At 50.6% G+C, this 22157-nt stretch overlaps 1 protein-coding gene across 1 annotated transcript; it reads left to right on the plus strand.

Moving 5' to 3' along the window:
• Positions 1-1382: 1382 nt before the first annotated feature.
• Positions 1383-20888, plus strand: LOC144175218 (uncharacterized; the record flags this gene model as incomplete). Its single annotated transcript, XM_077704324.1, is given in 6 exon segments — positions 1383-1428; positions 2651-3309; positions 4688-6050; positions 11743-11894; positions 16626-16793; positions 20797-20888. Coding segments are annotated over 6 exon segments (2453 nt in total), but the record flags the coding sequence as incomplete, so codon positions are not given.
• Between the last annotated feature and the right edge of the window lie 1269 nt (positions 20889-22157).

Raw genomic sequence — 22157 nt, forward strand, 5'->3', positions numbered from 1 at the left:
AAAAAATGAAGGGGGAGGGAGGCGAGGTGATTGTGAGCAGCTGTTGACTAGAATTAGGAGCGTCACATCCTCTCCGTATCTCCGGGGCCTAAAACTCCTGCGTATACACGCACGCGTTGGTCGATGCTTGCTTTGCTTGAACGGCCAGCTACCTCCGTCGAGATTTTGCTCAGATTTGCCGATATTTTATCTTTTGTTTCCATTGTGATGGCCCGGAGTGTCTCTGCAACGATAGATAGCTTGCACAAAACCCAGCAACTGAGCAGGTGAGGTCACTGTGGACAAAGTCAGCGCTGTTGAGCAGGGGTAGGTGAACTTCCCTTTTTCTGCAGCAAACAAGTACGACCAAAGATACGAGAGTCAAAGTTGCTCCCAGCTGCGAACGTGAAGCTGAGGTTTAAAAAATAGGACAACAAGGAATACAGGACATGCGATTGTTCCGTCTTCTTCAAGGTCCCGTCCTTTTTAAATGCAGCTTTCCGTCCCGAATTCGGCACGAATCATACCAACAGTGTGGTTGCCGAACATTGCCCCTTTGGTATAAATTTAGATTCGTTTATCTGCTTTTATTGCCAAATTTACTCATTCGTCGAATATGTCGTGCCCCCCCCCCCCCCCCCCTTTCCGGCTAGCATCACAACGGGCGCGATCTGTTCGCTAAACAAGCATGGAAAATTGGTTCCTCGATCAAAATGCCCTAAAATATGCAGCGACTGTTGTTCGCGCACGTTGGTTTGTTGGCTTAGTTATACAAGCAAACAAGACGTGGATGCACACGTAGGTATTGCTGCTTCACAACGCCAGACAGCTCCGGTGAAAGGCTTGCAACGGAGCAGCAATACCTCGAGCAGATAAGGCCGGTATGTGGACAGAACACACTATCTAAAAGCCGCAGTACGAAACCGCACTTCTCACGTGAACCCTCCCCAAGCAAAGGTACGTGAGGTGAAGTTTCCACTTAAGCAACTGTATATTGAGAAGAACTTAGTTGTTTTTGTATTTATGTATCCATCCATGCATAGACGTGTATTGTGACCTTCGACAAGCATCCATGATAAATAGCCTGATTATTTTCTCGAAAATTATCCTTTATTTCACCACGTACCGGACATTTCAAAGGTGTAAGAAATACGATGTTTTCGGCGTAAATGATCGTGCTTGCCAAGGTAGTCGTAAAAGCTAGCAATGGAGTGAGCCTTCCAGGTAAGGCTTTAAACCATGAACTTGGTAGGCTTAAATTCTACCACGAACTCCACATCTGGCGTTGCTGTTCGAAAAAATACATCATCCACGCTGCATCCTGGCGGCTCCCAGCTGTTTCCGCAATGCTCTCTGCCGGCACTGTAACCCCGCTAGCAGCCTCTGACACGGCAAGGTCAAAAAACACTGAGTCCCTGGGAGCCGGAGCGATGGCAGCAGCATCGTCAGGTAAAATCTGGAACATATGTTTGTTGAGAGGCAAAAGAGATTCGACTGTAACGGCCAAGACTGCGCTTGAGCTATGCTTCTTTTCGCTCCTCCTAATTATCTCGTATTGGTCATGGCTTCACTGATGCAAGTGAGTTTCCAGCAGGAAACTCTGGATGAACTAGAAGATGTGTTTAGGCCTATATAACCCGTCCCTGATGCGGCGTTACTTTATAAATAACGTCAAGATCATTTAGAGCCAGAACTATAGGAAATTTTCGCTCCTACGTGTCCGGTTGTGTTTGGCAAGCACTTTTTTGGCACCCAAAGCTAGAGGCTTGCTTGTCCTGCATTTTGCCGAACATGGCGATAACCAATAACGCACCTGTGTTGCCATTTGGTCATTTGTATAGCGGAATTTTCAAGTATTTAAATTCGAATAATGCTTACGTGTGCGTGTCTCGAAAAGGCGCCTTTTGATTAGCATTCAGCCATTATACATCATCTGACCGAACGCATATCTTGTCACACACACGCGTAGGCTTCCAAGCGGCTTCGCTGTCCGCACACTAACCGGTAGAAAAAAAAAATGTTTGCAGTAGTGAGTGGTGAGATGCAGTAAAGAGCTCGCTGTGAAAGGTTCTTTAATGCTATGTGTATACTCAAAGTGGCCACAAATATATCGTATATTGTGGATACGGGCGTTGTTTATTGCCCTTGTCGTTTACGGACCCCTTCCGCTTGGAGATATAGAATTGGGCGGGTGCGTGTCGACCACTTTTTAGAACCTGCTTATGCATTGCGCTGTCACATTGCGCTGGCTTAGGGGCAGGCTCGGTCTGTTCCGTTCTCCGTTCCCGTGCCTACAGATACGGTAAATATTTTTATGCTGACATCTATTTAACACGTTTGCTTAGGTATAACAACCGCGGTGCTTTTTTTTTACGTACGTATACAGTTGCGATTGCAGGCGTTCGTAGGTTTGCTACGAGGCGCCATATAGAGTAATAGAAAACAAGAGATGCAGCTTCAATAGTTAGAACATCATATATGTGTGCTAGGACAAGTTAACTCACATTGATATTCAGAAACAAATTTTGTTAGTGGGAGTCTCGGTGATGTGTTGGCGGTTCTAGTTTCGTTCCAGGCGTGAACCCCCAAAGACGCGAAATTGCCATACATCACTTGACGTTTGGTCGTGCATATCTGTGTCGTAAAAAAACGTCTGCCTTCACCGTTGCAGTGACCGCGGAGGTGCACGACGCCAGCGGAAGCCCGGACAGCTTCGGCAGCAACGCCAAGGCGGAAGAGCCCAAGGGCGGCAGCTCATCCGACTCGAGCACGAGCACGGACGAAGGCATCTGCCAGGACGACGCCACCCTTGAGGAGGAGGACAAGAGGGACTCGGACGCCGCGTCGCTGACGCCGCAGAGCTCGAGGCGGAAGGCGTCCTCGCCCGACGGCGCCTCGTGCGCCTCCTCGGTCGCGGGAGGTCCGGAAGACCCCGAGGAGGACGAGGACATGGACGCCCCCGGGAGGACCACCATCTTCCACAGCTCGCAGCTCAAGTGCAAGTCACCGCCACCGCTGCCACCGCCGTCACAGACCGCGGTGGCCCAAGCAACGGTTGTACCGGTGCAGCAGCAACAGCAGCAGCAGCAACAGCAACAGCTACAGCAGCAACAGCAGCTACAGCAGCAGCAACATCAGCAACAGCAGCAGCAGCAGCAGCAACAGCAACAACAGCAGCAACAGCAACAACAGCAACAACAACAAGCACAGCAGCAGCAGCAGTTGCAGAACAACAGGATTCCGTCCAGCGCCCTGCTGAAGCCCGTCTCAAAATCATCCCCTCGGTCTCCGGTTGGCCCAAGCAACAATGGTCATACTGAAACTCCGCAGGTAAGAGAAACTGCTATAGAAATAATTGCGGATCCCAGGCGTATGTGGGAATCGTGGTTGTGAGAAGCTTTCACTGATGCTTACATCGCCGTTAATGCTATAGTGCTCTGACCTTCACAACTGAGTTAAGTGAAATGATTGCACGGCCGTATTGGCATAACTTGGTTGAGATGAAATTTCGTGCGGCATGTAGATGTTTATCCTCTCCCTCTCGTTAGCTCGTCGCTTCTGGGAGTTGTTCTCCCGACGCTCGTCGTATTTCATAGCCGCCTAGCGTTGTTGACTTGACTCACGTATTCGAGCCAGCATACCCAGCATACATTCGTGGTCTGCGCCCCGTTTCGCTATTAGCGAAGGCGTTCCTGTTCTGCGTGACACTTCTTTCGGGTCCCTGTGTCCTGGATGCCGCGGAAACATTTTTGAACATTTTTGAACGCATCGGTGACGGCGGCATGAACCAATGAATGAATGCGGAGACCAGCGCGCCGCCACCTGGTGGTTTTGTGAGAAACCTAGGGTGCTCCTTCTCGCCCCCGGAGCGGCGGGTGAGGAGGAGCCGCCGGGCACAAGAGGCGTATTGGGCCAGGGAACAGCAGCAGCAGCAGCAGCAACAGCACCTCCAAAGGCCGCGAGAGTGGCAAATAAAGCTTCGCTTTAAAACACGGCGTCATTTACAGTGTCCTGTCAATAAGGTGTATTTTGGCGTGCCCACCAAACCCTTATTGAAGAGAAAACGTACACAAGTCGTCGTCTAAAGTCAAGCTCAAGCGCGAGTGGTTGTCTGCCACGAAGTATGCGGATCCTGAAAAAAATCATTGCACTATAAAAAACGCATGTTCAGAAATGCGCACTACTGCCCATTAGTTTGCATCGCGGGAAAGTTAACATGCGGTCTGCTTGATTACACTCTTACCTACTCGCATTGATACCAACATCGCGCCGATGTCGGCCCTGTGCACCCTGGATACATGCACATCTTTGTCTACCGTAGAAGCCTTCGTGAAAGAATTTACATCTGTATAAGTAGTGCATTGTATTTTATATTCAGACCATGCACAGGCGAAATCACAGTTAAACGAAGCACTTCTTCGTGAAACTAAAATTATTTCTCTCTTACGTGGCTATCAATGAATTGCGTATGTGTGACTGGACTTTAGTTTAGAAGAACTTTCTTAGGGGGTCACTTCAAGTCTGCTGGTTGGGCACAAGGCGGAGAAATTCTTTCAAATTCACCAACCTGTGCTCCGTTTAATTTTGATTGTACCTGTGCGTGCGTCAATCAGTTCAGCGCAGCCGCCGAAACACCAAATCGTGGAGCTTTTCGTGAACATTTGTTGACCAATTCACGCTACAACAACGTACTTCTCTTGCACCGCAGGTACCATCGCAGGCCCTTCTCCGACCCACCCCTGGGTCAGCCCTGCTCCGCGACTTGCCGTACGCGTCCAATCTACGCGGCAAGTGTTCTTCACTGGCCGACCTCCTCGATGACGACCAGCCGAAACAGCAGCAGCAGCAACAGCAGCAGCCTCAACTGTCGCCAGGATTTCCTCTGTCACCACCTGGCCAGCCACGCGGCCAAGTCAAGAAGCCGTTCGAGAACGGCATGAAGAAGGCCTCGTCCACGCTCTCCCTGATAACGCCGCCACTCCAGCTTCCTCCAATGCCGGCCTCGTCAGTGACCACAAGCGTCAGTGGCGACGCGTCCGCCGCCGACCTGAGCAGCAGCGATTCGGACTACGAAACAATCTGCACGGTGTCCACCTACAAGGAGGACAAAGTGGTCAAGTCGCTCAGGCCGTTGGTCCAGGCGTCAGACTGTTCTTCGACCGGCTCGCCAACTTCCACGACGCCCTCGCCGCCACCACCTCTACCCCCGGCGAACGGCACCGTGTTGCCTCCGCCACCTCCACCACCGATGCCCAAAAACTTCGACATTCGCTCCACGGAGAGCACGCTGAGGCGGCCGTCACCCGGCGCCTTCAGCAACAGCAGCGGAGACTGCTGTCGCTCCGAAACGTCTTCGAACGCGGACACGGACGACTCGGCCTCTTCCGCGGGCACCGCGCACAGCGAGGATCGGACGACCCTTCCCAGGCTCTTCGAGAGGCCCATGTCGTTCATCCCGCCGCAGTTTATGCAGCCGCCGGACTCTGACACCAACCTCAAGCCGTCCGAGTACCTGAAGACGGTCTCAAACAAGCCCAAGTTGCCCAAGGACGTCAAGTCCGAGAATGCGGCGGCAAAGAAGCTGCTGGGAAGGGTCCTAGACACACCATCCACGCCCCCTTCGCAGGGCAGTGCCCATTGCATGACCCTGCCCTCCCCGGGAAGTGCCGCGAACGTTGCGAAAGCGATCAACGGACTTTTCAACGCAGCCAATGCGCAGCACAACGGCACCAACGGGCACAGCCCGGGCTACAACGGCCTCAACGGCCTCAACGGTCTGAACGGAAACAAGCACAGCAGTGGCAGTTCGATCGGCGGGAGTGTCAGCAGCGGGAGTGTGAACGGCGATGACTCGCCTACGCCTTCGCTTTGCGAGGAGAAGATTCACGGCAACGGTTCGACGACGAACGGTGACTGCGGCAGCAGCAGCGGTAGTAGCAGCAACAGCAGCCTACCACGGAGCACGCCCACGACGCCGTGCTCGCCGGTGCCCAGTGGCGGCGCCTTCTCGATCACGAAGGAGCAGCTGCAAAATGTCCAGCTGAAGAGGACGGAAAAGCCTAGCACCCTGGGTGAGCCAGAAGGGTCCTCTTGCACTTTTGCGTACACCGCGGTTGTTTGGAGCCAGAACAGAGTAATATATATATATATATAGTTTATTGCTAAAACCTGGCTCCAGTTGCGGTACAGCTCATATGCCTCACAAAAACACAGACGCGCAACACCAAACGCACGCATATTCGCCCATTCGTGCGTACGTGTTTTCTTCCCTCCCTTCTCATAGAGTGTAGCAACTATCGGAAGTTATCATAGGTTAAGTTCCTAATTTCTAAACATTTAAGCTTAAACTCTCTCTCTCTCTCTCTCTCTCTCTCTCTCTCTCTCTCTCTCTCTCTCTCTCTCTCTCTCTCTCTCTCTCTCTCTCTCTCTCTCTCTCTCTTTCTCTCTCTCTCTCTTGTCTAGGCTGTTTTCCTTTTCTGTTGTTGTTAAGAGCCCGAAGAATGCATGCCTGGCGTTCCTTATACTCAGTTGTGATAAATGCAGGCTTAAGTATTTCGTTCTTTGCCAAGATGATCTGCAAGCTTTTTCTATTACAATCATGACAACTCCACATTTCGCCGTAACGCCCACAATTTTCTGGAAGTAGGATTCGAGTTTAATGCGCAATATATTTATCAGCACAAAAATCTAGTCGTGCATTGAATGTCACTTGCGTCTCTCGACTAGGACGACTACAGACCACAGAAACGCGCACCTTGGTAGGGAATTTATTCCAGAAGTTCCTGACACGTCACATCAGTACGCGCGCTTTAGTCCGTCGACCCTCAGTGCAACCTGACGAAGGGCTATTACATCGTGGCCCGCTGAATTTCGCCTACACACAACATTTCCCATTGAATCTAAAGCAAGTCACTTCGCAGTTCTGCCCATTTTCGATATAGGTGAACAGCTAGAACTCCTTATTTGGGAATGTGCGCTGTTCTTAGTAGCCGGATTGTTCCTGGCCGCGTCTTTGGACCACCCCCTTTCCGTGAGACTACAACTGAGTGACGTATTAAGTCACGGGGCAACAAGCGCCACAATAGCTCTGTGTACGTATGCCTGCGAAGCACAGCTCCCTCTCTCGCTCTCGCTCTACTTGATTGAGAAGTACGCTTTTCCACCTTGCCATCCGTTTCCTGTGTTGCATCAAAGTTTACTTTAGAAGCGCTTCGGCGTCCTGCCCATGAGCCGGTTTGTACAGCAAGTTTTCCTGAACGGCTGTGGCGCGCATATGCGAGCGAACGTTTTTCATTTCCTGTGCAGTGCTTGCCCGTGACACTAGTTCACTTTCATAGCACCGTCTGCACAATGCCTCTGTGGCCATGTTCTTTGATATTTCTGTCAAGCAGGAAATGCAGTATGTGTGGCCCCTGCACACACGCGCGACACGTGTGCAAAAGCTATCGAAAGCGACCGAATGTGTGCGGGCGCATCGAAGTGATATGGTGCCTTCAAATTGCTGCGTAAAGTTCATGGGTAGCAGTTTATGAGTGCGCTGAAAGTTTTAAAGGGACCCTGCAACACTTTCGATAAACACTTTAACTCCTTCCTTTGCGTCTGGAACCACTGCGAAAGCCGCGAGGGCCACCACTGGAGAGGCCGGCGCTGCGATCGTTTTGACGTCACTTGTAGGATCCCAGTTCCTACCTAGCTGCGTTGTTGGCTTGCCGCGCGTGACATTTCGTTCAGGAGGCGCTTTATAAGTGCATTTCCGTGATAATTTTCGGCGTTTGAAGTTCATTATCAGTGCGTCAAGCGTAGTTTGACCGCATGGGGACTTTAAAACCGTGGCAGGCTGCCCGCAAACAAGTTGAGCGTGGTGGTGTATGCGGACGTATGCGACCGAACCCGGTGTAAGCGTAAGGTGCGGCTCGTTTTCCCGATCAACATTTAGCTCGGCTACGCCGATCACCGAGCTAAATTTGTAGATTTCGGATGTCGTTCTCAAGAAATAGGTGAAGGAGGAAATCATGAAGCGTTTACAGCTCGCAGAAACGCTCCGCACACACGTCTGCCGTGCCTGCAGGCCGCCGGCGGCTCGAACCGACGTAGGTCGCGACAGCAACACCTTGTTGCCGCTTTTTAAAATCACACTGATCGCGGAAAAGGAGGTCCACATTCGGGAAAGTGGATGTTAGTGTGGTGAAAAACTGTGCTGCGTAGTGTCATCAGCTACGATTTTCAAGGCGATGCTCAAATATCTGCCGCGATCTACGGCGACCGGCCGCGGATTTCAGGCCCCGCGCCGCCGGCCCGTTCGCGCACGGTGCGGCGAGCGGCTGAAGGGTGGCGATACCTGCGCGCAAAAATCGGCCGAGGCCGTGGCAGGTATCTTGATCATCGATGGCTTAAATGGCAGTCACCACGAATACAAACTTCTACATACAATAAAAGGGGTAACAGTGTGGTGAAAAGTTGTGTTAGGGACTGTCATTCGCGACTCTAACGATAGTGGCGATGAAATATCTGCCGCGACGCTAATCCCAACATCCGACTCCGCGCATCCGAAACCGGCGGCGAGTTAGCTGTTGGAGAAGACCCTCTTCTAAAACTCGCCGCACGCAAGCGTGTTGCTTTGGGTTCTACGAATTTCTTAAGGGCCTTAACGCTTGGTTCCCCCATTCTTAAACTCCCCATTACCCCACGACGTGTTTCGCCTCGTACGCAACCATGCCTTCTGTGAGCAATAGTGAGTTCTCGTACTTGATGGTAGAAAAAGGCGCAGGCTCATTGTAAACAAAATCCCGTGTTGCAGAGGTCTTAATTAAAAATAAACATAGCCAAGTCTAAACCCGCTCGAAGGCGTTAAAAACTCGCGTTAATACCATTCGTACATTGCGGTCAAGTTGTCGCGAAAAGTAAACATGTCAGCAGTATAGAGTACTAGTGATCGTTAATCAAATCAGGGCATAAATATATAAAAAAAAAACATTGGAGGGGAAATAGGCACTGCTTAAGCCAAAGTGCAGATCGTACCAGCACTTTTAAGCCTGTGCGGCGAAGCAATCCGCTCACCGGTCACCGGTCTCACGTAGTCATTCATTTACCACGCAATGCGCGCAGTACGCGTGGTGAGATCGCAACTGAGCGGCACGTTTCTGTCGCTGTTGCAAGGTCTATTTTCTTGCACACACAGTCGCGTACATGTCACGTCGCAAGTATTTCATAATGAATTAGCAGTACTTTTCTTGGCACCGATTGTATCGTCCTTGGCGTTAGCTGGCTGCGTACGAGCTGTCGGTGGCGATGGTAGCAACTACCCAGCCGCGGCGGTGTCGTCAGGAACAAGCGAGCCGGTGATTGCTTGCCCGGATTATTTGGTCTGTACACAACTTTCTTCTGTAATTTGCTACAAAACCACGGGGAGAGGGCACACGGTGGCCACAACAAAAAACGTGTGGTCGTATAAGCACAGGAAATGTGTTCTAGCAGACGACAGCATAACCCGGCGTCCTACAAGTGACGTCACTCATAGGTGGCGCCACGGTATGTCCTCGGGGCCAATAGTTATCGCCAGCACGGAGCGGTACTGCGTGATTTGTTCTTCGCACCAGATGCGCTTACATTTCTGCTTTGTTTTTGTGGCTCTTTTTTTAAGTTGCTATCGAAAAGCGTCCATTGCTTCAACTGTAGGAAAACCGGCCAACGGCCGCTAAATGGCCGCTATCCTTAGTGACGTAATTCGAGCCGTCGAAGAACGTCAAGGCCCTGAAGAGAGAAGAATCTTTTGAGCAAGTTTCCAAGTTATCTGACGGGCATGGAGCAGTAATTTTTGGCTGAGGTACTTTGCGAACCCCTAATCTAAGTACTGGGTGTGTTGGGTGACTACGTTCTGCAAGCATTAAAGATTTTAGAAAAAGTTGAAAAAAGTGTTGCAGGGTCCCTTTAATCCCGGGAATACTTTCCACGACAACACGCGACCTAACCTATAAGTATGTAGCAAGTTTCGCTCCGAACCCGCCGCGGTGGCTCGATGGCTAAGACGATGCGCTGTTGAGCACGAGGTCGCGGGTTCGATTCCCGACCGCGGCGGCCGCTTTTCTGATGGAGGCGAAAAGCAAGAACGCCCGTGGGTACGACATTTCGGCGCACGTTAAAGATCCCCAGGTGGTCAAAATTAATCCGGAGCCTTCCACTACGGCGCGCCTCATCGCCTGAGTTGCGTCGGCGCATTAAACCGTACAATCAATCAATCAATCAAGTTTCGCTCCGATCGCAACCTGCGGAACGCGGCGGCACGTTTTGTGTTCCGGAGTGATGCGCAATCGTTCGTCTATGCGAAAGGGGCGAAAAGAGGGACGAAAACAGTTTTTTAAAGATGCACTGACACAAAAATTTTGCATCTTGTTTTTTTTTGTTTTTTTTTGTTGCGATAAGTAGCTAGTGACCTACTTATAACCTGTAGAAACCTCATTTTCTTCAGCGTGCGACGGTTGTTTAATTAGAGGCATTTTCAATGCGGCCAGTCGCAGTTTCGGTTTCAGCGAGTGCCACGAAACGATGGATTTTGTGGATTTTGTGTGAACAAAGCTGACCACGTGACCGTCGGAGGGATATCACAGAGCAGAGCCGCCGTAGCACTGTCGAATCCGCATCGACGGCAGTTTCTGCGAATGCCCTCACGTACTGATCTCGTGAGGCGCTTAATTAAAAAGCGACCGTGGATGTGACGCAGGCGCTGCGAGTGCAAATGCTACCGCGGCTAAAGAACGACGCGCGACGCTCGAGACGGTGGGTGGCAAGACGCGCGCTGGGAGCAGCCGGCCGGTCTGCCTACAGGTCCGCCTACAGATGTGTTCGGCTTAGCACTGCGGCGGATATTCGAGTACCGCTCTCGTAAGCGGTGCAGATGACAATTTTTAAGGCAACCCGCCATCGCATCATTAGCTCCTTTCTCATGCAAGCCACCATGGTCAGGACTTGGGGACAATTTCGTGCAGCGGTAACAAGCTATCACTCGAGCTACCTGCGCTGGCCTGGGCCACTTCGCGGCCGTGGCCGCCGCCTGCACAGCGACCGTGCGGCTAGCTCAGTGGGCTTTTCGTGCCTCTGGCGCGTTTTCGCATCCAATGGTAATAAACAGTAATAGAAACAGAATGCCTGGAATCGCTTTAGAACTTTGGTAGCGGCCAGCTGCCCGATTAGCTGACGAAATCACGGCGCCTCCGCCGCCAACGATCGGGTCGTTCGTTCTCGAGAGCAGAAGCTCCGCCCTCCGGCCCTCCGATTGGAGCGGCGAGCCGGGCGAGCCGGCAAAAAACGCCGGCAGTGCGGAAGCGGCAAACACAAACTCGTGACGTGTTTGGATGTTGTTTATTTACACAATATCCTCGGGATGTCGATTGCGCGTGGTCCTCTGCTGGCTGCTCGGTTGCGTGTCGCACACTTCAAAATTGATTTTAAATATGTTCTAGGCTGTATTCGCCGCTGATATTTTGCAGATGATGTGTATGTGTTCCCACCAATCTATCTCCGAAGTTATCTCGCCTTCAAAATTTTGTGTCAGTGCCCCTTTAAGCGCCAACCTTTCGATGAAGCGTTGCGGTGATGTTGCCACCATTCACGCGCTCAACCGAAAATTGACTTGGATTATCGGTACAGCGGCGCATGCGTTTGAACGCGGTGTACTGCTAAACCCCTTTAATACAGTTCGTGTGGCCGCAAAGTTGAAAGTGGCGAATTGAACGATGAACGGCGGTGGCGTCATATCCCTTGTCGCAGAGCGCTGCGTGCTGCTGCAGAAGAGCCCGTGCAGCACACTGACCGAGCAGAAGAACACCATCATCGAGGAGCTGAAGCAGTCCATGGACGGACAAGGAGTGCACGGCGTCCGGAAGCTCAAGGAGGAGCGGCAGCGGCTCGAGGAGGAAAAGGTGAGGGCGGCCTCAGGGCTTACACCGTCTGTTGAGCGCACGGATTATGTCAGGGCGCTGCGATACTGGTACATGAGTGTGAATTGGAGAAGAAATGCTGCTCGCTTCCGTAAGTGACTGTATACATGCGGTGCAAAATGCACCTTTGCGCAATGTCCGTAGTTACGTTCTCTCTTCTATTGGCCTGCTCAGAGCAGTTCGGAGCAGCTCCGCGTTTCTTAGCCCATATAATCTCCACGGCGCGAATAGTTCTGAACTGCTTTGGAACTGCTCAAAGCTGCTCTGGAAAGGTTAATAATACAGATCAACGATCTGGGGTTTCCAATAGCGGTGCATGAACACAGCTGTAAAAAAAAATAGTCGCCAACCCGCCCTGCGAAAGTAGATGTCCAGCGGAGCTGTTGTAAACCACTAAAAATGGTGATGGAGGAGGGTATAAAATGTTTCTCGTCGTCACGGCGGGCTTGCCGCTTGCGCTCGACTAGTGTCACTAGATGAGGGTACGGAGTATTGGCGCTCTTGTGTCATATTGTTCTGGGCCACCGGAATGATCATTGGTCATTTCCCAGTACGTGACATCTGCTTTCACTGTGAGGGTCCATGGGCGCCGCCATTTTGTTGTTTATGTGTTTTAGTCGGTCAACTCTGGTAGCCTTAGCCTGTTCTCCCTGGTCTGCGGCTGCGCGCGACTGACGTCGTTCCGAATGAGAATCAAAGATAACGCGTGTTTTGCATTTCAGCAGCAGAAGTGTGTCTTACGATGCCGTTTCGCTGCATCTTCGGTAGTGCTGTTAACCAACGACCCGGTCCAATATAACGGCGAGGCCGCAGATGCGGCAATCTGGCAACACTGAGATGACAAAATGGCCGCCGTTGCTGACTTGCGTGCCTCAGTGGCGGTACTCTGATACCTTATCTACTGGCACTACACTCGGCTTCTCTGGCGGCAAATGCTGGGTTTTGCCTAGACTGACGCATGCGCCCGGCGTCTTGGTCAAGAGCTGCTCTATTTAGTGACAATAGTCCTGCCCAGCCTTCAAAGATAATCTGCAAGCATAATCTTTTCCAGGAACCCATGGTGGGGAGGGGAGGGGAGGGGAGGGGTCCCATGGTTCACAGGTGCCTTATCATCCGTTATGCGGTTTTAATGCTCGTTTTGTGGTTTCCTTGAACGAAGTTTGAGTTTGAGTTATGCTGTATGCCTGATTAGCCTGATGCATGCGCTCGGCGTCTTAGGCGTTGCCGCCTTGGCGTTTGTGCCCATGGAGATCGTTTTTTCCCACAGCGATGAGACCGTTGCGGGGTAGAGGTATACGGCCTTGCTGTAAAAGAAATAGAAATACGTTTCAGTAAACTGAATGCAGGGTGTAGCGCTTGGGGAGAGGTTGGGAAGCGTCGTGTGGCTATTCTTGGTTATCATGTTCGTTCTGTTCTTGCTTAGTTTAGCAAGGTTCGGGGTCAACAGACGCGCGTTGAACTTGATGCCGTTTAAGCGAATCATCTCTACGAGCACGACGATGAACATCGGGGTCGGTCGAAATGTACTCATCCCGTCCGTTCCCTGCAACCACTGCGAGACGGCAGAGGCGGTAGAAAACGATAGAAAACGATACGCTGCGCAAACACGGAAACAGGGTGACGTAAGCTGGAACCAGGATGTGTGTGTGTGCTAAGCTCCTCTGCATGCTGTCGTCGACTCTCAGCTCCCGCGAAGCTGTCGTGCGTATTACAGCAACCGATGTACCTACCATGTTAATTGATCCAACCGCTTTCGGCCCTTCCAAAGTAGGCGCAGTGCTGTATTGGAGGGGCAGCGGCGAATGGAATAACGGCAGCAGACGATCCGCTTCGAACTCTCTCCATACAGCCGCCACCCGCCATCGTTTATGGGTGTTTTTTTAAAGCAAAGCTTTCTAGCTGTACCAGCCAACGGTTCTTTCGTGTCGTGCGGTACAACCAAGGTGTCGAACCGGAACCGGAACCGAACCGAAAACCGAAACCGAACCCGAATTATCACCCGGAACCGGAGCTGAACCGGAACCGTATTTTTTCCGCCATTTTGGAACTGAACCCGAACCGCAACGAATTGAAGGAACCGTTCCGAACCGGTTCCGGGGCGTCAAAACTGTAATTTTTAGTTTTCAATTATTGTGCCACCTTTTGTTTGAAGATATTTTTACCACTCGCCCGACAGCACCACAAAATATTTTGCATAGTCAGCAGTAGCACAATAACCCACCAGGCTATCTGCTTATTATTAGCCTCATTATGTGCCGTCTTCATGTGTTCTTGTCCCCGTTAATTCGCACGCAGTTTGTTTTTTCGAGATGCATCATCACCAACTCGCCCAACTCTCAACCCTTTTGTAGCCTCATTTAATGTAAAGTTGACCGTATATGCTATCAGTTTGCTTTAGATGCTGCTTATCACCCTAAGTTTGGTTTTTCATTCAGAAAAAAATAAGCTACAACGTATATTCCGAAGGAGCACATCATGAATTGTTCCTCATGATTTCTATCGCCATGGTGTTTAATATTGTGTAAACTTGTTAATGTGTTGTTAATTTGAGTGCATTCCTGCCCCCCTATAGGAAGGTATTCAGGGATATTGTATGAGTGGATATTATATACTGCTGTCTATATGAGTGGCGCATGACTGTTTGTGTCCTGGCAACTCTAAGCGTCTTCCGTGGCTCTCAGCTGACCCATTCGTTATATTCGCACCTGCCGGCGAGTCAGGAAGCTGCAGCCCTCCTTTTCGGGCAGCATCCGCTAGTATAAGAGGCGAACGATCGAATGGGTTTTCTCAGAACTCGTAGCAAGCAGGCACGCATCCCAACATGGAAACGCAGAAGCGCAGGTCCCGACAGCCGGCACAAATCACACAGTGACCTACTTGGGCTACAATTCTCAAATTCCAAATAATGTTTTAGATGCGGCTGCATCTCATTCACTCGCCTTGTCCCTCCATACGGCGTTGTTGTTGTCCGTCCACACCCCTCCCCCATTCTCCTCGCCGCGCGAGCTGCACTCTCCGCCACTCACCCCCTCCCCTCTCCGATAGCGAACACTCTCTCGCGAGGGGCATTGAATTGGATTCGATTGGTTTGGCTTGGCTTGGCTTGGATTGGATTGGATTTGTATTGGATTGGATTAAAGTGGATTGTGTAGGATTGTGTTTCGTCATAGCCGCGCCACGTTGCGTCATAGCAGCGGCAGGGGGTTCACGGCACGTTTCACGCGATGTGAGAATCAACCTAACGGAAACAACAACGGAACCCCCTATGCGTCGCATCTACTCAGGGGTTCCCGCGAGGGGAGGTGGGAGAAATTTTTCTAACTTTTAAAGACGATAGTCTTTCTTGGGCTACTTAAACCCAGAAATTTTGGTCTGTATGTATGTGTCTGTCTGTCTGTCCGTCCGTCTGTCTGTCTGTCTGTCTGTGACTCGATTCAGCCACCCGGCCAAAGTAAAACAATGCCCGCGCAATAGTCTTATATAGTCACAGCTAAATCTACCCGTCTAAGTCCGGTGTAATGTTCATACTTGTCAACATTGTTGAAGAAGAACAAGACATTACGCAAATATAAGACAACAAATTAATACAGAAGTGATATTTGCAGTGTTCCTTTATAAAAAATCATACATGCTTGGCTTTTGCGAAATTAAATACTTCATCAACTGCAGAAAAACAATTCCCTTCGCCGTCGCCTGCTGTCGCCCGCGCCACTATAGCTTCTGGTGCCATTTTAAGAAATCAACCGGCAACAGTTACGAAAGGTTCCACTACATAGGTTCCACGTTCTGCTTGCAACGCACGTGGAGTAGGGAAACGCGATTCTATAAACGTTGAAGTAAGGCGCCTCGATTCACGCGCGTCTTCGCCGTACGGCAGCGTTGGCATCGAGACACCCGGTTTGGAGCAGTGGAACGCGGGAAATTTAAAATGATTTTAAAAAAACCTGTGGCGTCTTTACCTTGGGAGGAGCGCGACGCAAGAGGAACAACATGAGAGGTGAGCGGGAAAGCGAAGGGAGGCATTTACTTGGCAAAAGTCGATAAAGACGATACGATAAAGACTATCGTCTTTTGAGGACATTTGCAACAAAAGGAGCAGATACGCGGCCGATTTTTTTTAACGGAAACATCAGGTACTCTCAGAACGGCCGGCTGGCCATCATGCATGAAATACGGCGTGAACATATATACCGTATACTGTACCAATTTGCGTGCCGTGCTGTCACAGTGAACGGAATGCCCGAGTGCTTTGTTTCCATGACCTTATACTGGAAATCGTCATGCCTAAGCCCTGGTGCAAACTTCCTGCTGCGGTTCTAGTTAAGTGATATATAGTCACGCGCCTGCTTAAAGTTATTTCACCATGCTTTGGAAGCAGGGTAATGGGCTGCTTTCCTTCGTTATTCCGTGGTTGACACAACCGCACCATCTGCACGGCATTCCTGTGTTCCCCATGCTTCCCTGCCGCAAGCCAACAGCTCTGCCTACAGTAATACGACACTGATTGTATCAACGCAATGTTTTTCGCTATGATGGGACAGCGCAAACCTAACGGGTCGAGAGAATGACGCAACACGAGCGCTTAAGTTATGCGCAGTTAAGTTCGCGCTGTTCCGTCGTAACGAATGTATGCCAACTAGCCCAGTTCTCGACCTTGTTGCAACGCAATGTTTATTTTGCTCCTCATCGATTTTTGCTTTTCCCGCGTCTCAGGAGCGCAAGAAGGCGGAGGAGCTCCTGCAGCAGATCAAGGCGACCAACTTCGTGGACACGATTCCGGAGAAGGACAACAACGGCTGCGTCATCCCGGCCTGGAAGCGCCAGATGCTGGCCAAGAAGGCCGCCGACAAGGCGCGCAAGGAAGCCGAGGAGGCGCTGCAGGTATCACGCGTCTGTCGCTCTCGTCTTTGTATTCTTTGAGCCGTCGGCCATTTTGTGTGCCAGGGATGCCGGGTTGTTCTTTGGCCTACCGAGCTGAGTAATGCTTCCGCGTTAAAAGTGTAGAAATCGGCTGGAAACAGGTTAAGTGGGGATGCAAGATTGGAAGCGTGCACTTTGTAGAGCTGCTCTGCTTGAATTAGCGCCACACTGCAGGCAGCGGTGTACGGGTAGGGAAGCCATTTTAAAACAGCCACTGAGAAAAAGGGGAATAAAAACATATTACAAATTGAAGTAGAGTACGTAGGTTGCAACCCGAAGCTTAAGATTTCATTAAAGTTTGAAGTGATGCCCCTTCTGTTCTTTTTGTGTTTACAGTCGAGTCCGCTTATAACGATACCGTTTATAACAATATAACAGATATAACGATGAAAAGCTATGGCACCATCCGCTTTTGTATGCTTTCCATGGGGAAAAAACGCTTATTACAATGCTCCGGTGCCGCGATGTCGGAAAAACGATTGAGTCGGGTTACAGCAAGCACCGAAAATGCGAGGTGCCGCCGGCTTTCCACGCCAACCACGCCGACACCATGCGCCGCGATGTGCCTCGCATCCCGTCTACCCCTCAGAAAACGAGTCAACTGCGCAGCTTACGACGAAGCGAGAGGAAGAGGGGAACAGGTCTCATTCCAAATACCCCTCCCGATGCCGCCGCTTTGGCCCCGTCCCCGTGCCTGCTGCTCTGAATTTGACTGCGTGCCTCTTCAACTACCTCCGTTTTTCCGCGGATCAGACGTCCGGGCCGGTGTTTTGTAAACGTCTGAGTGCCTCACTGAAGAGGCGACCGTTGCGCGGATACGTGCTGCGAACGGCGGTGGCAGTGACAACTCTGACGACGCGGTTGCGAGCCTACTCTGGTAGGACCTTTGCAGCAGCCTACTCGGGTAGCATCATCGCAGGAGGCCCAACACATGAGTACCTCAGGGACTTCGTTTCCACCAAGGACCAATCGCTCAGCTAGGTGAAGCACCTATAGATGCTCTTATAGAAGATGTGCGCCAGCTTCATGTGCTGCAAACAAAGCTGACCGAGTATGGCTTCTTTTCCACAAACAAGTAGTACTACGACCTTGCTTGCCTGCAAACAAAATGTTTTGAGCTCTGCTCTGTCTTTTTATTTAGCAACCCGCATATGACAATCATCTGTTATAACGATGGTGATATCCTTGGCACTTGCATATTGTTATAAGTGGACTAGACTGTATTTCCTTTTCATCTATCATGTTCACCCACTGATCTCCACTAGAGTTGCTGGATGGCGCTTCGAGCTCTCCGGCGCACGGCCGCCGGAAGTTCGCGCGCTCGTCCCGGAAGTCGGGCCGTTCCAGCATAGCGCATGCTACGCATGGGCTGGTTTCGCACGCATTCCGCCAAAAATGCCTGCTTGTTGCGCCGTCAACTGCACTAACAGACCAGAGTAGTCGTCTGGGAAGACGTTTCACTTGGAAGTATTACAATATTCGGTACGACGTGCGTGATACGCAGCGAAACGCAAATGTCATATCAGTTTCGTTTTTAAGCTGTAGCTCTTGTTACGCAGATTCCCTAGCTCTAAGCCGGATTTATACCGCCGTTGGGTGGCAAATTTATACCCTAGTTACACGGCGAAAGTAACCACAGTTAAGTTTAACCGTGGTTACTAAACTTTAACCGCGGTTATCGCAAACTGCGGTTTTGGATGTTACACGCGAAATTGCAAGTTTGGTGACCGCAGTCACTTGATTATGAGCGCAACAAATATAAATGCACACTTTTAACTTCACGATAAAAAACAAGAGAGAAGCAGTGTAGACAATAAGAAATATCGTTAAAGCATTCGCTTCTGACACAAACGCAACGCACTCGTGCGCGGCGAGAAGAGGGGCTTCCCCAAGAGCTCGCAACCGGCTTGGTGTTTGGAACTTTCAGCTTAGCATCGCGGTAGATATTTGACCACCGCTATCTTCTACAACTGCGAATTACAATCCATAGCACAATTTTTCGCCTCACTAACATCCATTTTATCGCATGCGGAAGTTCTTTTCCGCAATCAGATTGATTTCGAAGAGCGGCGATGCGATAAGCTGTTGCCGCCGTGGTCTGGGCCGGTTCGGGCCGCAAGCAGTGCCGTGCGAGCAGGCGCGCCGGCGTGTTTACAGGCACGGCCGACGCGCGCGCCGATCGTTTCAGAGTGCTTAAAACGCTTCAAGATTGCCTGCTATATCCATTTTTGGCGGACGACGCGCGGAATTTACAAATTTAGCACAGCTTTTGTCGTAGTTGATCGGGCGGATCAGGAAACGAGCCGCTGCTGACGGGCAGTAGCGCTGATTGCGAGAGCGATGCAAAGAACGCAAGCGCGTCTCGGGGACAGCTTTGGGGCGCCCGCTATTTGAGAACCTTCGTCTCTTCCGAACGCCAGGTGATTTTTTTTTTTTTTTCGCCTCCGCTGATGCGCCGCCACTTGCGTCCGAACTGAATTATGCGATTTTGAGCACTGCGGCTGCGGAAACTGCGGTTAGCGTGACCGAACTGGCCAAGCTCAGTTTGCGTTACCCAGGGTTAGCGACGTAACCGCAGTTTCGTCTGTGGTGTAACGCAGCAAACTGTCTAACCGCGCTTTTCCTTAATCGTTGTTAACTGTGCCCATGTAACTAGCTCTCCATCCCCAGGCAGCAGGCTTGGCAGTGACCAGTTTACTGACAACTGTTTTGACAGAACGAGCGCACGAACTCGGCTACAGCCAGACGCCGTGCCCACGTTGTTTTTTTTCTAGCATAAATCCCTAGCATAAGTTTCTAGCATAAATCCCGTTAGAGCTGCGTCGTCTCCTCTCAAACCAAGACCCAAGTGACATTTTCGTTCTCCTTTGCCATTAAATTCTGCTTCATATTAACGTCCCATATTTCGGTATAGCATAAGTTGCGATCTGAACGCGATGTGTGTATAACCAAAATGCAATAAAGTGAGAACAAAATGCCAAAATGCGCCAATGGGGACGCTTATGAGAGGGTGAGAAGCGTAGCAGACGCCTGACTTCCGGGACGAGCCGTTGAACTTCCGGTGGCCGTGCGCGCGCCCGGCCGCGACAGCGGCGATGCGCCATCCAGCAACTAAGTGGAGATCAGTGTGTTCACCCTCTCCTTTTAAAATGCCTCCCCCCCCCCCCCCCTGAAAATTAAACCCAGTGTACCTCACTTGCTGCACTAGTCGTTTTTCGGGCAAAGAATTTTGGTCATGAAGTTCCACTTCTACCAAGATCTATCGTTAGATACCCCTCAGCAATGTGGGATAATCTGGCTCCGTACCGTGTACCTAGAACACATTCTTGGGTTCACGCATGAAGCCAGAGAGCGAGAGAGAGAGAGAGAGAGTAAACTTTATTAAGCATCAGTTCGGTCAACGGCGGGTGGTTATCGTTCAAAGTCCGCCGATGACCTGGGCTGCTCGTTCAGCGATTACTTGCTGCTGGACCCGGGGATCCAAGCTGCCTAGCGCCGCCTCCCAGTGCTCCACAGAAGAGATTGATGGGAACGAGTTGTGTGGGCATTGCCAAATTATACGAATGACTGTTTTGTCGGTTCCGCAGTTGGGGCATTCGGGAGAGGGAAACACAGAGGGAAATACTGCGTGTAGTCTTGCGCTACGGGGAAGGGCATTGGTTTGGAGAAGGCGCCAGTATCATTCCTCCACGATAGAGAGTAACCTTTGGGGTGGAGGGTAGATAGCAAGCAGCGCAAAGGTGACGGACATAGAAAAAGAGGTAGACTAGACGCGCTGTGTCCCGTCTCCCCCTTTTTCTACGTCCGCCGCCTTTGCGCTGTTCGCTCATTGTGAACCAAAGCCAACTTCCCCAACTGACAGTCCTCATGAAGCTAGGTCGTGGGGAGTCGGACCATAAAAAGCATACTGTACCGAAAGACGGATCCTCATATGTCCTTGCCTTTACCTTTCGACACCGTGCAGCGGGAAGCAGAAGCGAAGAAGTGGACCTCCGTTCCCGTCTGGAAGCGGCAGCTACTCATGAAGAGCGGAGACGCCACGTTACCGGGACACAGGTCAGTGAGTATATGCGTTATGTGTGCGTGCGTACGGGCGCCTTCTGTGGTTTCCGGGGAACAGCGCTTCGGGGCGCAGTTGCAAACACGTCTTCCATACTTTATCCTTGGGGTTGTTCGTTTTCGGGTTTTATATTTTTTTAATATCGGGGGTAAAAATGAGGTGCTATTTTCAAACTCATATTCGGGGAGTAATCGTTTTTTTTTCTTTTTGTAAAACCATTCTGATTCGGGTTTCTTTTTTCGGGTTAAATCTACATATGTGCTAAGTAATACACTCAACTTATTCTGTCAGAAGGTAACTTCAACGGGTTAAAATATCTGTTTGTTTGAAGTTGGTAATCGGGGGTACATCAGGGTTTTCTAGCACATACTTTCCGAAATTTGGCGTTTTTTTTTTCTAGGGGGGGGGGGGGGTGGAGATGAATCAGTAATGTTGACAGTAAATATTTTTGATAACCTCCAAGAAAGGAATTGTACTCACACAAGGCTGGCCATCGATTTTTTACACGACCTTGTTTACGTACATGCATTATTATCTGCCTGCGCAACGTGTCGTGTCGGTCTTCATTCGAGGCCTTTCCGATCGTTGAACGTATCTCGGCAGAGAGAAAGTTTTCTCGACATCACAGCTTCCGCTAGCTAGGCACAACAATGTCAGTGTATCGATTGCCAGCCCGGAGTAGCGAGTGGTAGGGTTATGGCAAATCGCAATACTCAATGAGTTTGAAAGCTGTGTTTGTGGGGCTTTCTTCCAGCTATAGTACTGGTTGAGAACGGCGGACCGTCGGCCCTCGATTGCGCATATTCCTACTTTGAAAAGGTCCATTCAGGGAGAAATCTGGTTTAACCCGATTCTCCTGAATCATGTTCAGGGTGTAAAAATCGGGTAAAATCAGTTTTTACCCGAAAACGAACGAACAACCCCATTTATCCTTCGCTGCTGCTGCTTAATTTTGGTCACGACAAATCGCAAGTCAACACCGACCAATGTGGCTCGGTACCCAATCCATTGTGTTGCTGAACACGAGGTGGCCGATTTGATTCCTGCTTGTCAGTTGCAAATACAGTTGAACCTAGATGTAACAAACCTGTGTGTAACGAATTCCTGGATTTAACGAAGTTTTTCAATTCCCCATCGCCAGCCCCATTGAAGCCCATGTGTTTGCGACCTCTATTTAACGAAGGCGTTTCTACGGTTAACTTTGATGCAAAGAATTCGCTACGCTGATTAGTCATTAATTGTTTACACTTATTCTGATAAGTCGG

This window comes from Haemaphysalis longicornis, unplaced genomic scaffold, assembly GCF_048455015.1.
Source record: "Haemaphysalis longicornis isolate Haplotype H1 unplaced genomic scaffold, Haemaphysalis longicornis Haplotype H1 scaffold_1, whole genome shotgun sequence".
Lineage (NCBI taxonomy): Eukaryota > Metazoa > Arthropoda > Arachnida > Ixodida > Ixodidae > Haemaphysalis > Haemaphysalis longicornis.